The sequence below is a fragment of the Anomaloglossus baeobatrachus genome, chromosome 5 (genome assembly GCF_048569485.1).
Source record: "Anomaloglossus baeobatrachus isolate aAnoBae1 chromosome 5, aAnoBae1.hap1, whole genome shotgun sequence".
NCBI classification, from domain to species: domain Eukaryota; kingdom Metazoa; phylum Chordata; class Amphibia; order Anura; family Aromobatidae; genus Anomaloglossus; species Anomaloglossus baeobatrachus.
The window spans coordinates 460960876-460972623 of record NC_134357.1 but is presented as its reverse complement, the minus strand read 5'-3'; the positions used below and the strand labels follow the sequence as shown (position 1 = coordinate 460972623).

Here is an 11748-nt window from a genome sequence, read left to right as displayed (position 1 = left end):
GGTTTCCTCCCACACTCCAAAGACCATACTGATAGGGAATGTAGATGGGATAGGATGGGGACAGAGATGAAGACATCTCCAAAGCGCTGAGGACTATATAAGTAAAATTTATATATAAAAAGTCAATAAAATGTAGCACCAATGATAATGAAGCACGATCTGATGGAGATCCACCTGACGAAGATATTGGACTATATCGAAACGCGTTGTGGTTTATGTGAATGAATTAAAATTTATTAAACTTATACATTCTCTGTGGCCTCCATAGCTCTCCATCAGACCATGCTTCATTATCATTGGCAATTTCCTTCCCCTGTGGGGACTCACGGCAAGAGCTGCTTGGACGGAGGCTAAACTCGCAATCAGGACCACTGACACCCAGTGACTCCTCCGGACTGGCCGCACGGGAGATTGTCCTCTTGGAAGGATCTCCTGGAGAAACTCCCTGCCTGCAGGAGATCTCGACCCTGCCTGGACCGGCAACACGGGTGGCTGTTCCCCTGACAAGATCTCCTGGATTCACTCCCCGACAGCGCAAATATATAATTACTCTCGTCTTTTACCGGGGTTGCACAACCATATCAGGTGAGCAAAGTGTAATCATTTGTCTCACCGCTTATATTGTGACCCTACACAGGCGCTCCTTGTTTCATTTTTTATCCAATAAAATGTAGCGCGGCACAATGTACACACTGTGGCCCAATGTAACCTGACAGCAGCAGTTAGGAATACGCTGAGTTTATTAATTTCTTGTACATGAAGGAAAACTTTATTACTGAAGGCAGTGGAAAACAACAGGGAGCAAATATTACAAGGAGAGGAAACCAGGCACATGGAGACCATAGAGTACACATAACGTTATAGATAGCAATGTCACCGGCAAGTGATTATCAGATCCCGGCTGGTTAGTGCTCATTAGCGAATCAATCAACCGCAGCTCCCATTAGAGTGATCATCAATTCAAGAATCAAGTGGTGTAAGTTATCATACAGCGATTTAGTGTATGGCAATACCGCCCCCTACTGCTTGTTTTATAAAAACTACATACCAAGCGTAAAAAAGAGAGAATCATTCTCCTGGCATTATAGCGTCTGTGTAACTGTGAACATTCTGATCCTTCTATTAATGACCCCGGTGTGACGTGCAGAACCTTCTGAAACTTGTGGTTCCTTTCGGATATGTCATGAGATGAGTCTATGGGCTTTTATCATTATACTATATCATTATACTTTATCATTATTACTATAGGCTTCTTATGAATGTTACCCCCTTTATTTTGATCCTTTTGTGTAGTGTCTCCTGACTCATTTTGGTGGAATTCTCCTTCAAGCTTCTCTCACAGATTCTCTATTGTGTTGCGATACTGTAGCGTTTACGGGGGTCATTACGTTCACACGTTCTCGCACCTCCTGTATGTTTATTACTATGTGCTATGATTCTAGGAAACCGTAGGGAGCTAATGAACTGGTCACTGCCCAGACAGACGTGAATAATATATAAAACCCTGGAGATCTGCCACAAACTTGCGTTAACCCTCCATTGTGTCATTGAGGAATGTACCGAAATATCTCTGTACAGATTAGAGCGGAAATATACATTAGCGGCGTCCGTCCTCATTCCCACCGCAGCCAGCTCTGTCTCAGTTTTATAAATAGTCATTTACTCTTCTCTGCAGGGAAGATGGTGACCGGGTCTGTCTGCACCTCGGCATCACACATGCGCTTTGGCCCCTGAAATGATCAATTAGAGAGCACGGTTATATCAGTACAGCGTGTCATGCACATGAGATACTTACAATGATTTTTTTCCTTCCCACCTGAAGAGGAAAGATATACAGTATAAGAACATCTCTCAGCCCCTCATAAACATTAGATTATTTGGGGAATCCACAGGTTTTCCTCTATTAAAGCTAATCTGTTAGCAGGTTTTTGCTATGTAAGCTGAAGACTGCATGCTGCAAGGGTTAAAAAATAGAATTCAGGGATGTCTGTCTTGTCAAGGTCCAATCTGCTATTTATTTGCTGTTTGTATAACCAGAAAGACTTATCATTGCTTGTCACTCGCACTGCAGTTCTGTGATTGACACCTCACTGTGAATATACAATCTCTATAGAGAGCTTGGTGTGTGCGGGGTAAACTCTCTCAGCTCTGTTACATAGCTAAAATTAAAAATTCTGATTGTGTCAGAAGGTCTGCACCCAGTAATATAAGTGATGCATTGTTGGATTCAGGGTCTCTTTGCCTACATCATGCTGCTCTCAGATTAGATAGCAAAAATCTGCTTACCGATTCCCTCTAAGCACCTAATGCAATTGAGAAACTTATAGGGATCTCAAATTGCAGTAACTAAAGGCTGCTTTACATGCTTCAATTTCTCATGCGATCGCATTTGCGATCGCACCCGCCCCCATCGTTTATGCGTCATGGACAATTTGTTGCCCGTGTCGCACAAACTCGGTAACCCCCGTCACACGTACTTACCTCCTGAACAACCTCGCTGTGGGCGGCGAACATCCTCTTCCTGAAGGGGGAGGGACGTTCGGCGTCTCAGCGACGTCACACAGCGGCCGCCCAATAGAAGCGGAGGGGCGGAGATGAGCGGGATGTAACCCCCCCACCCACCTCCTTCCTTCTGCATTGCCAGCGGGACGCAGGTAAGCTATGTTCGTCGTTCCCGGGGTGCCACACGGAGCGATGTGTGCTGCCTTGGGAACGACGAACAACCGGAGCACAGAAGGACGTGCGATTTTTTGAAAATGAGCGACGTGTCAACGAGCAACGATAAGGTGAGTATTTTTGCTCGTTAACAGACGCTCGTAGCTGTCACACGCTACGATATGTCATACGATGCCGGATGTGCGTCACTTACGACGTGACCCCGACGACATATCGTTTGATATATCGTAGCATGTAAAGCCCGCTTTAGACCCTGGAATCAGGGTGAGATGCCACTATCAAAGAAATAAATCTAGCAGGGAGTGTGGGGGAAGCTCGAGGAATATTAGTGCGATTGGAAAATCTCCAGACCTGAAAAACCTTTAAAGGCAATCAATCGTTAAGATGAGACCCCACAAAATTTGGATATATGGGTATGTAGGTCTATGAAATGTAAGTCCATCAACACCTTTATATTTTCTGCTGCATTCCTGAGAAATTAACACTTTCATTTATATGTAAAGGAGGCATTAAGTGCTCTGGGTGTAACAAAGCACTTAACAAGGTTCTGTCTCCAGAAGTTGTTTCCCAGCCCAGCACCAGCCTCTTTAGCTCAATTTATAGATCACTGTCTGTGTAATGGTGGAGCGCCCCTGAAACCATCAGGGTGCTACAAGGGTCTGCATCCCTACAAGGATGCAGGGCCTACCCCCTTAGGGACCCAGAACCCCAGTGCCAGTACCAACAAAAACCCAGGTAATCCCAGTTTTCCCCAACAATCACCCATACAATGGTAAACAGCTAGGGTGGGACCAATGGATAGCCGCCTAGAAGGGGAACCAATCCAGTCCACTACTTGACCAGGTGAGAGGGGCAGACTGTGGACAGAGGAAGTCAGTAGTCAGTCTAACAGAGACAGAGGAAATGGAGACGAGTAAAGGTGGACGTGAGGAGACGTTCTGACTCGGGTTAGCGGTGACCTGGTACCCAGGAGAAGTGGTTGCCTGTGGAGTGCGGTGGAGTACTCCCGGAGCTGCGCACCAACGGGGTACAGGACCCTAGGAAAGGAAAGAGCTCCAGGCCGACCTGTTAACACCTGCACAGCAAGGGGACCATCAAGGACCTTGCTGACCCTAAAAAATCCGAAGACTCAGTAGCAACGGGAGAACCGGAGACAGGACCAGGGACTCCAGCTCCACAGGGTTCACGCTACCGTCAGGCGGACAGAGGTGGACAGGCCACAGAATGGGGACCCCCAGTGTTCCATACTATAGGGACCCACTTGCCAGAGATGGGTGCGGGGGAAGAAGGTACCAGAGAACCAGACTGGCACTGGGACGAAAGGGACCTGGAGGCGAAACCAGCTGGGCAACCAGTCAACATCTACCAGCAGTGAGTAAACCAGTTGCACTGAACACCTGTGTGGACTACCTTCTTCCGACACCCACTGCACCATACACCCTCTGAGGCAAAACCCTACTTGCGGAGGGTCTACCATTCTAGCTGCCAATACCACCAACCCCAGTAGAGACATTCTGCAGTGGTGGCTCCCTACACTTAGCCGCAACACCGCAAGTGGCATCACATGTGAATATTATCTTATTTTCCCCTGTAGATATCCCCATTGCAAAAAGGGCCCAAGGCATGGAACCGGGTAAGGGCCACCACCGTGACTTCCCCAAAACCTGTACTGCCTGGAACTGAGTACCCACATCCCTAGGTGCTACAATGGGGAGGTAAAGAAATCAGACAGTGAACTATCAATCAAGATAAAAAGGCTGTTGCTAAGTGGGAAAATAACCAAGTGAGGCAGAGGCTTGTTAAGTGATCTGTCACACCCAGCGCACGCATATTCACTTTTAGAAAAATTATTTCCCTTAATGGAAAATAAATCACCATGCAAGTGATAACTAAACAGGTTTAATCCTGTAAATGTTTGGAATGTTCCGTTATCATCTCAGAGACATATATGTTGAACTCACAATGGCTTTGAAGAAGCTGCCCAGGGACTGCCTCTTGTCTGTCCTCTTCAGCTGGCCATCTCTAGATGCACCTACACCATAATCCACTTGTACTGGGTCTGGAGCTTGTATCTGGGCTGAAGCGGCTGCCTCTACACTCTCTCGACTCTCCTGCTTATTCAGTTTCTCTGCTGAAGCCTTCTTCTCCTTTGCATTGTCCTTTCCTTTCAGTGGCGGGGGTGGAGGAGGTTCCACCACAGCCGTGACCACGGTTTTCTCATTCTTAGTGACCTCCACTCCATCTGTAATGTCCAGGGTCTGCAAATGAAAAAATGAATGTATACAAGGGCTTATAAAATGATGTGTGGGTGTATTGATGATCATACTTGGGTCATATTTTTTAGAATTTGAGTGGAGATTAAAGGGCCTTTGTCAGCACAGAATGACTGATCAAACCAATTACAGCCACTTGTAAATCATGGCATGTCTAAACAATCTATCTCCACCCCATTGATTGACAGCTCTGACTTCATAGAGCCAGAGAAGAGCAGAGATAGATGGAATATAAGCAGGTGGGAAGGTGCACTTGTTTGGCCCCACCTGTCATGCGTCGGGGTTTGGACCCTTGAGGCTGGGCTTGTGATCTGCTTGTCTGTCCACTGAGCCACAGAGGATGCACCTTTCTCTGGGTGCATATTATCTGTTATTCTTGCTTTGATCTTTTAGATTAGCAGTTTTCATTTTACTTATTTGTCTGTCCAGTCTCTTTTCGGTGCCTCTATAAATACCTTCCCCCTGCTGGTGATATTTTCATTTGGATGTCAAGCCACATTGCCCTTGTTTTATACCAGTCTGTGACAGATTAGCAAGGGGTTTTTCTCTCTGCTGTTTATGCTTTTTATTATCTGTAGGAAGTAGGTAGCATATTGTTTTGTGGTATTACCCTTATCCTTTTAATATTTTATGGTTTATTGTTACTCACTTGGAAACCTTTTTTTATTTTAGCACTTCTTCTTTTCTATAGTTGCTCTGCCCTCGGGGACTTAGGAGCTACATGAAGCAGTCGATGGCCATTCAGGCAGCATAGGTCCAAGTTGCCACTATTTAGTCTGGGGTTTGGGCAATTCCAGTCTATTCAGGAACCACTAGGCATTGCGGAGAGCAGATCTCTAGTCAGTACAGGAACCATCTGGGTCAGTTGTAGTATTTTCAGTGTTATACCAATTTATCCCATGTATGTTTACTTCGTAATCATAACACTGCCATGATGCACAGAGCACCTGCACTTGGTTTCAACAGTCATTTTGTGTGGACACGGGCTCTTTATGGGCTTTTGATTGCATAGTAAATATCTGTTTTTGCTCATAGACACACAAACATATTAGAAAATCTTTGTGTGTTGTCTTGTGACACATAGGGGCCTGGGAAAACTGTATCCGTATAAAGGTATTCTCATGTTGTTAAGTTGCTTTTGTTGCTTAGGCAGCGTGAATATAGGCAAGTTTGCAATTGATATAATTTTTTTTATCTACTGTCATTCTCCTGCAATGAGACTTTTTAGCTTCCATAATGTAAAGCTGGTTTCCATGGAGCTCGACCACCAGATCCTGACAAAGTATGCACAGTAGTTTCATTCCAAGACAGGAGTTAACTCCTAACATACCAGTCAGCTTTTTTCAACCTTTTGATTTTATATAGCAGTTAGCTGCTCACCTCCCTCACAGCTCCTGCCATTGTCTGCTTTCAGAGCAGTTCTCCTAATCATAGCTAAGATGTGTGTTTGTTGAAATGCACTCAATATTTAAGTATACTGATAGGAGTGTACACTCCAGAACAAACCACTGATAGCTAAATGTGTTACAGCAGAACTTGTGCTGAGCTGTAAAGTCCTACTACTACTACAGCTCTACTGCTCAGCAGAACTGTCACTCAAAGTGGAGAGCTCAACCTGCCAGAAACCAGGAAGTGAGGAGACTGGAAGGCTGTGTGCTGCTTAAGAGACAACTTGAGAATAACACTTTAAGATCAACATTATTTTTACACTAAATATTCAGCTAAAGATACTCAGCTAATCTAGATAAAAGAAGTCTTTCTTAAAGAAAAGAAATTTCTGCTGGAAGCTGTAAATGCCTTTCAATGTAGAGAAGAGAATCTTCTTCAGCACACAATGTACTCAAAAAAATAAAATGTAGTAGCCTTGACAAGGTGTCCAAAGGAGCAGCACATCCTGGTCCAGAAGTATTTTGAGTTCTTAAGATTTTCCGTATTTTTAGATAAAATGCATGCAACATGATCACCATACAAAACAGTTTAGAACAAAGAAAAGAAGCTGATTATGGAGTGTGTCATGTATTAAGGAGGTAGATATACAGTTAGATTTCATAGATGGATCTGAGATTATAGATGTGTTGTCCACATTCACAATCTGTGATTTCAGCTTAATTTACAGTCAATCCCATCACCAGAGCCGGCTGTATTATGAAGACTTCACTTACAGGCTCCTGGTTGCTTTTGTCGTTACTCTCCTCTCCGTTGATATTATTGCCATCACCCAACACTGACTATAATAACAAGTAATAGATAAGCAGGTTTGTTCTTTTTCAGCTCTGTATTCTCTTAGGTAAAATAAAATTATAAATTAAAAAAAAAATGTACAAGTCAAGGAGAATTTCTGACTGATCCAAGCAATGTTATCAATTAATGTATTAATGGTGGAAAGCTACACGTAGGAAACTAAACTGAAATTGTGGCTAAATGTCATGAACTATAGGTATCATCTGTGACATAGGGCTAGAGCTGAGCAGACCCGTGGAACTTCGGTTTGGCAGGTTCAGCCAGACATTTGATAAAGTTTGGTTTGGGACACGGACTTGACCTGAGCCCCAATGGAAGTTAATGAATGGGCAGTTCGGGTCTCCACCCACATGCAGCCAGCCATAAAGAGATCACTTCCAGGGGCGGGTGGATGGGATTTTTCCATTTTTTTTTTGTTACTTTGTTGGACACTATGTCCAATCACGCTGTCGTTACCCCCAGTGCAAGCCACTCAAACACTGCAAGTGGCTCGCACAGGGCTGAGCACCAAGCGTACCCAAGCACAGCGATGTTCTCAAGAGTGGTGTTCATATGTAAAGCACCCAAACTCCGAACCTGAATTCTATTTTTTTTGGTAAAGTCTGTGTTCATAACAAAAACCGAACATCAGGTTCGCTCATCTCTACATAGGAGGTCTCAGTGACTACGCAAAGACTGAGCTCATGTTTGCGGATGTCTTACCAGCTGTTTGAAGAACATCATAATTTTGGGTTTGGTGGTCTTTCCATCTTCTGGTTTCTTGCTTTGAGCCTCTGGTGATTTCTTCCCTGAAGTAGCTCCTTTCTCTCCGGGGTTGGACTTGCTGCTCTGGGGTTCCGGTTCTGACGAACTCTACATTTATGGGTAGTATAATATTATCAGTTTTAAAAGGGAAAATAGATCTGTAAATTTTGTGTAAACTCCGACCATCACGAAGCTCATCTGTCCGGGGAAGAAAATGGATGAGTAACAGAAAGTTTATCATGGAATTTCTATTTACATCATCTACAATAAGTAACAGGTATCAAGAAACACTCGAGAATAGAAGGGGTTTTCCAGTTATAAAAAGTGCTTTAAAACTGAAGTGTAAAATTATATATTCACTTTATCAAAGGTCCACCAATGCTCCACTGTCTACAACCACATTTACTTCAACATAGAAGACAACGTTTTACGAGATGTAGGGGAGGTGCTGGCTGTCGGGCTCAGTCCAATGGTTAAGCCAGTCCCTATAGACTGAAGAACAGACATGGTTGAGTATATTGTTCTCACATACAGTGATTGGAAGGGCCGGCAGCATGTGATGGTCCATTTAATCAAGCATCGCAGGACCTCAGTTCTCCTGATCGGTGGGCTCCAAGCAGCAGGACACTAAGCAATCAGATACTTCTTACCTATCCTGTGCCTAGCTTATAGGTTGTAAATGTAAGACCCAACCAAACAGAAACTCAGACACATAAACAGTGATAATCCCACAATATTAGATGTTAATTACACTTACAGGCAGTGTTAGTTGAACCGTCTGGGGTTCCTCTGGTACGGACTGAGAAAAAGACATTTATGTTCATTAATGAATGAATCCAGACAACAAACTATGAAATATCAAGACTTCCCAAATATCTGACAGTCAGGAAATGCTAAATAATATAAGAGATCTACTAAACAGCCAGAAAAGTTCCAAATAATTTTCTTTAAAGACAAATTAATACCATGTGAAATTATGTTACGCTAAAAGTCTCTCCCTATAGCTTGTAGACGAAACATTTCCTTAAGATGATTAATTCTGTGTATTCTCAGGCGTATTAATAGGAGCACAGCTCCAGTGGTTTAATGGCTCGGGTGCATGGCATACATACAGCGGCCACTGTGGCTGATATGGGCTCCCTGGGGAGGTGGCTACTGCCTAGTTTGGCCTCCTATCCCCTTTCTTATTGTCAGAAAGACCTGACATTAACCCCATTTGAACTAGAATTATGAACCCGGTCCTCTCATCTGACATCAGTGTCTGACAGGATAAATTCTATTCTGGCAAAAATTCCCACAAACACCTCCAAAATCTTGTAGAAATTCTTCCCAGAAGAGTGGAAGCTGTGATATCTGGAAAGGAGGGATCAAATCTATATTAAATGGGTTGTCCATTACATTCCTAATTGAAACATGTAAAACAAAAATAGCACGTACCAGGAATGGTGCTGTTCCAGCGGTCAGTGCTGTCTGCAGGTGCTCATATGGCATAAGAATCAGCAGCTGATGATGGGCTGCAGTGGTCACATTTCCCTACAGTTGCCGATTAGCTGCAGTGCTCATGTGACATAACAGTATCTGGCGATAGCCCACAGATCCAGAACCAATATCGCTGGAACAGCAATGGTCAGGAAAGTATATGCCGGTTTTATTTTATATGGGGCACTGTTTCATTTCAAAAGGAGGTTGTCAAAGTAGTAAACAACCCCTTTAATTTCTATAGATTTAGATGGGATGGAATAAAATCTCATGTAGGTGTAATGTTCAGGGGCCCTGTATTGCAAATATAAAAATGGCTATTTTGAGTTCATACATTATGTTAAACTATAACATATTGTTGATTCAGACAGACAATGTGTTCATTGTGTAACCCAAATATCTGCTGTTGATGTCATTCTTGAGGGATTTTGTGCATTTGCTTTATATATACAGACAGTCAATGTTTTCATTGTAACAAAACTTTGTAATTGGGAGTTTTGAATTGTGTGGGTTTATTGCCTTATTGTCTGATGTTTGAGTTGTATCTCTGATTCATCTAAACCCAAAGGCTGGCTACTGGAGGGCAAAGGTGAATAGAATTTACAACACATTATCTTTAAAGGGTGCTTTACACGCGGCGATCTATCGTGCGACAGATCGTCGGGATCACGGTTTTTGTGATGCACATCCGGCATTGCTTGCGACGTCGGGCTGTGTGACACCTCCGAGCGATGCAGTATAGCTCACAAATCATGAGTCGTGTACTCGTCACTCGGTTTCATAATCTCGTTGAATTAAAATGGCGCCGGTTGCTCATCGTTCCCGGGGTAGCACACGCCACTCCGTGTGACACCCCGGGAACGATGAACAGTACCTCCATCCCATGGCACCCGCCGGCTATGCGGAAGGAAGGAAGGAGGTGGGCGGGATGTTTACGTCCCGCTCATCTCCGCAACTCCGCTTCTATTGGCCGGCCGCTGTGTGACGTCGCTGTCACGCTGAACGTCCCTCCCCCTTCAGGAAGAGGATGTTCGCCGCCCACAGCGACGTCGCACAGCAGGTAAGTGCGTGTGACGGGGGTTAACAACTTTGTGCGCCACGGGCAACTAATTGCCCGTGATGCACAAACGACAGGGGCGGGTACGATCGATCGTGAAATTACACGATAGATCGTACCGTTAAAGCAGGCTTAAGGCTTGGGTAATATTTGTGCAAGCCACTATTTAAGATCAGAGAAGTATGGCAATCACAGAAGCTTTTTGGGTACCTGTATCATGGGACGCCCGGTTACCTCCAGAAGGTCTCTGTCTTTGTCATGCTTCTCTGACAGATGATGTTCAAAAGCTCCTGATGTAAGTACTTAACTTTTGTATGTTGAATATTCAAAACTGTACACAATATCATACTTTTCCTTTCATTTTCTATTTTATTTAAACCCTATTATAAAATTACTTAATTTCCTTCTTTAAAGTCGTATCTGAACTTTAGTGTTAAAAATTTGGCAAAACATGCCCCAATAATTTTCTCCATATAGTGCATTGTAGGATGTTTTTCTTTGTCCACTAATTGATTGATTGCTTATAGACATATGAGTGTTTTCTTACACTTACATTCTCCTGGACTTTAGGGGGTTGTGGGTCTCCTTTGAAAGACTAGAGAGAGAAGTGTTTTGTTAGTAAGGGATTGTGCTATTGTGGGTGATGTTATATCATTGGAGCGTACACTAGTTTCTTCCAAATATCAAATTAGACTCATCTATTAAAGTCTATGGGAGTGCAAAAAAAAAAATCGGATCTCATATGGATCATACATATCACATCTGATTTTTACGGATACATTGCAATTATTAACAAAGGAAACTATTTAGTTTTGTAAATTTTAAAAATGACTGATATATAAAAGCAGATGGCGTATAGATAATACAGGTGAAAAAATCATCTAGGTTTTTTTTGATGAAAATTTGGATGATTATTTTCTACACTTGTGTGAACTTGGCCAAATTCTGTAAGAGCAGCTTGAATATGGTGACATACAGAGCACCAACAGCACACTTATACTGATCTGAGGATACACCGTGTGCCTCTAATCAGGCTCCGTGCCATAATCATAAGGCATTAAAGGGAACCAACCAGCAGGATTTTCATATATAAACTAAAGCCAGTGCTATACTGGCGCTAGGATGCTGAATGTAAGCATAGCTTTTGTTCAGAGATCACATGTTTTATTTCAGAAATATGTGCAAGTAAACTTCCAGCAATGCACTGCTATTTGATTGACAGGTGCAACAGGAAGGGAATATGTGGGTTGGGTCTAGCTATCTATTCCCACCTATCTG

General features: G+C 43.3%; 1 protein-coding gene across 6 annotated transcripts in view; it reads right to left on the bottom strand.

Moving 5' to 3' along the window:
- Positions 1–738: 738 nt before the first annotated feature.
- BCAS1 (brain enriched myelin associated protein 1) overlaps positions 739–11748 on the bottom strand; it is a 194543-nt gene continuing 183533 nt past the window's right edge. For 5 of the 6 annotated variants that reach the window (XM_075350581.1, XM_075350582.1, XM_075350586.1 and 2 more), the window contains 6 exons: positions 11024–11065; positions 8692–8733; positions 7893–8042; positions 7112–7177; positions 4638–4934; positions 739–1730 (listed from right to left, as the gene is read on the bottom strand). In XM_075350581.1, the coding sequence (XP_075206696.1) occupies positions 1656–1730; positions 4638–4934; positions 7112–7177; positions 7893–8042; positions 8692–8733; positions 11024–11065 (672 nt within the window). In that variant the 3' untranslated portion in view covers positions 739–1655. The remainder of the gene's footprint in view (positions 1731–4637; positions 4935–7111; positions 7178–7892; positions 8043–8691; positions 8734–11023; positions 11066–11748) is intronic. The other variant, XM_075350583.1, reaches the window with a different exon arrangement.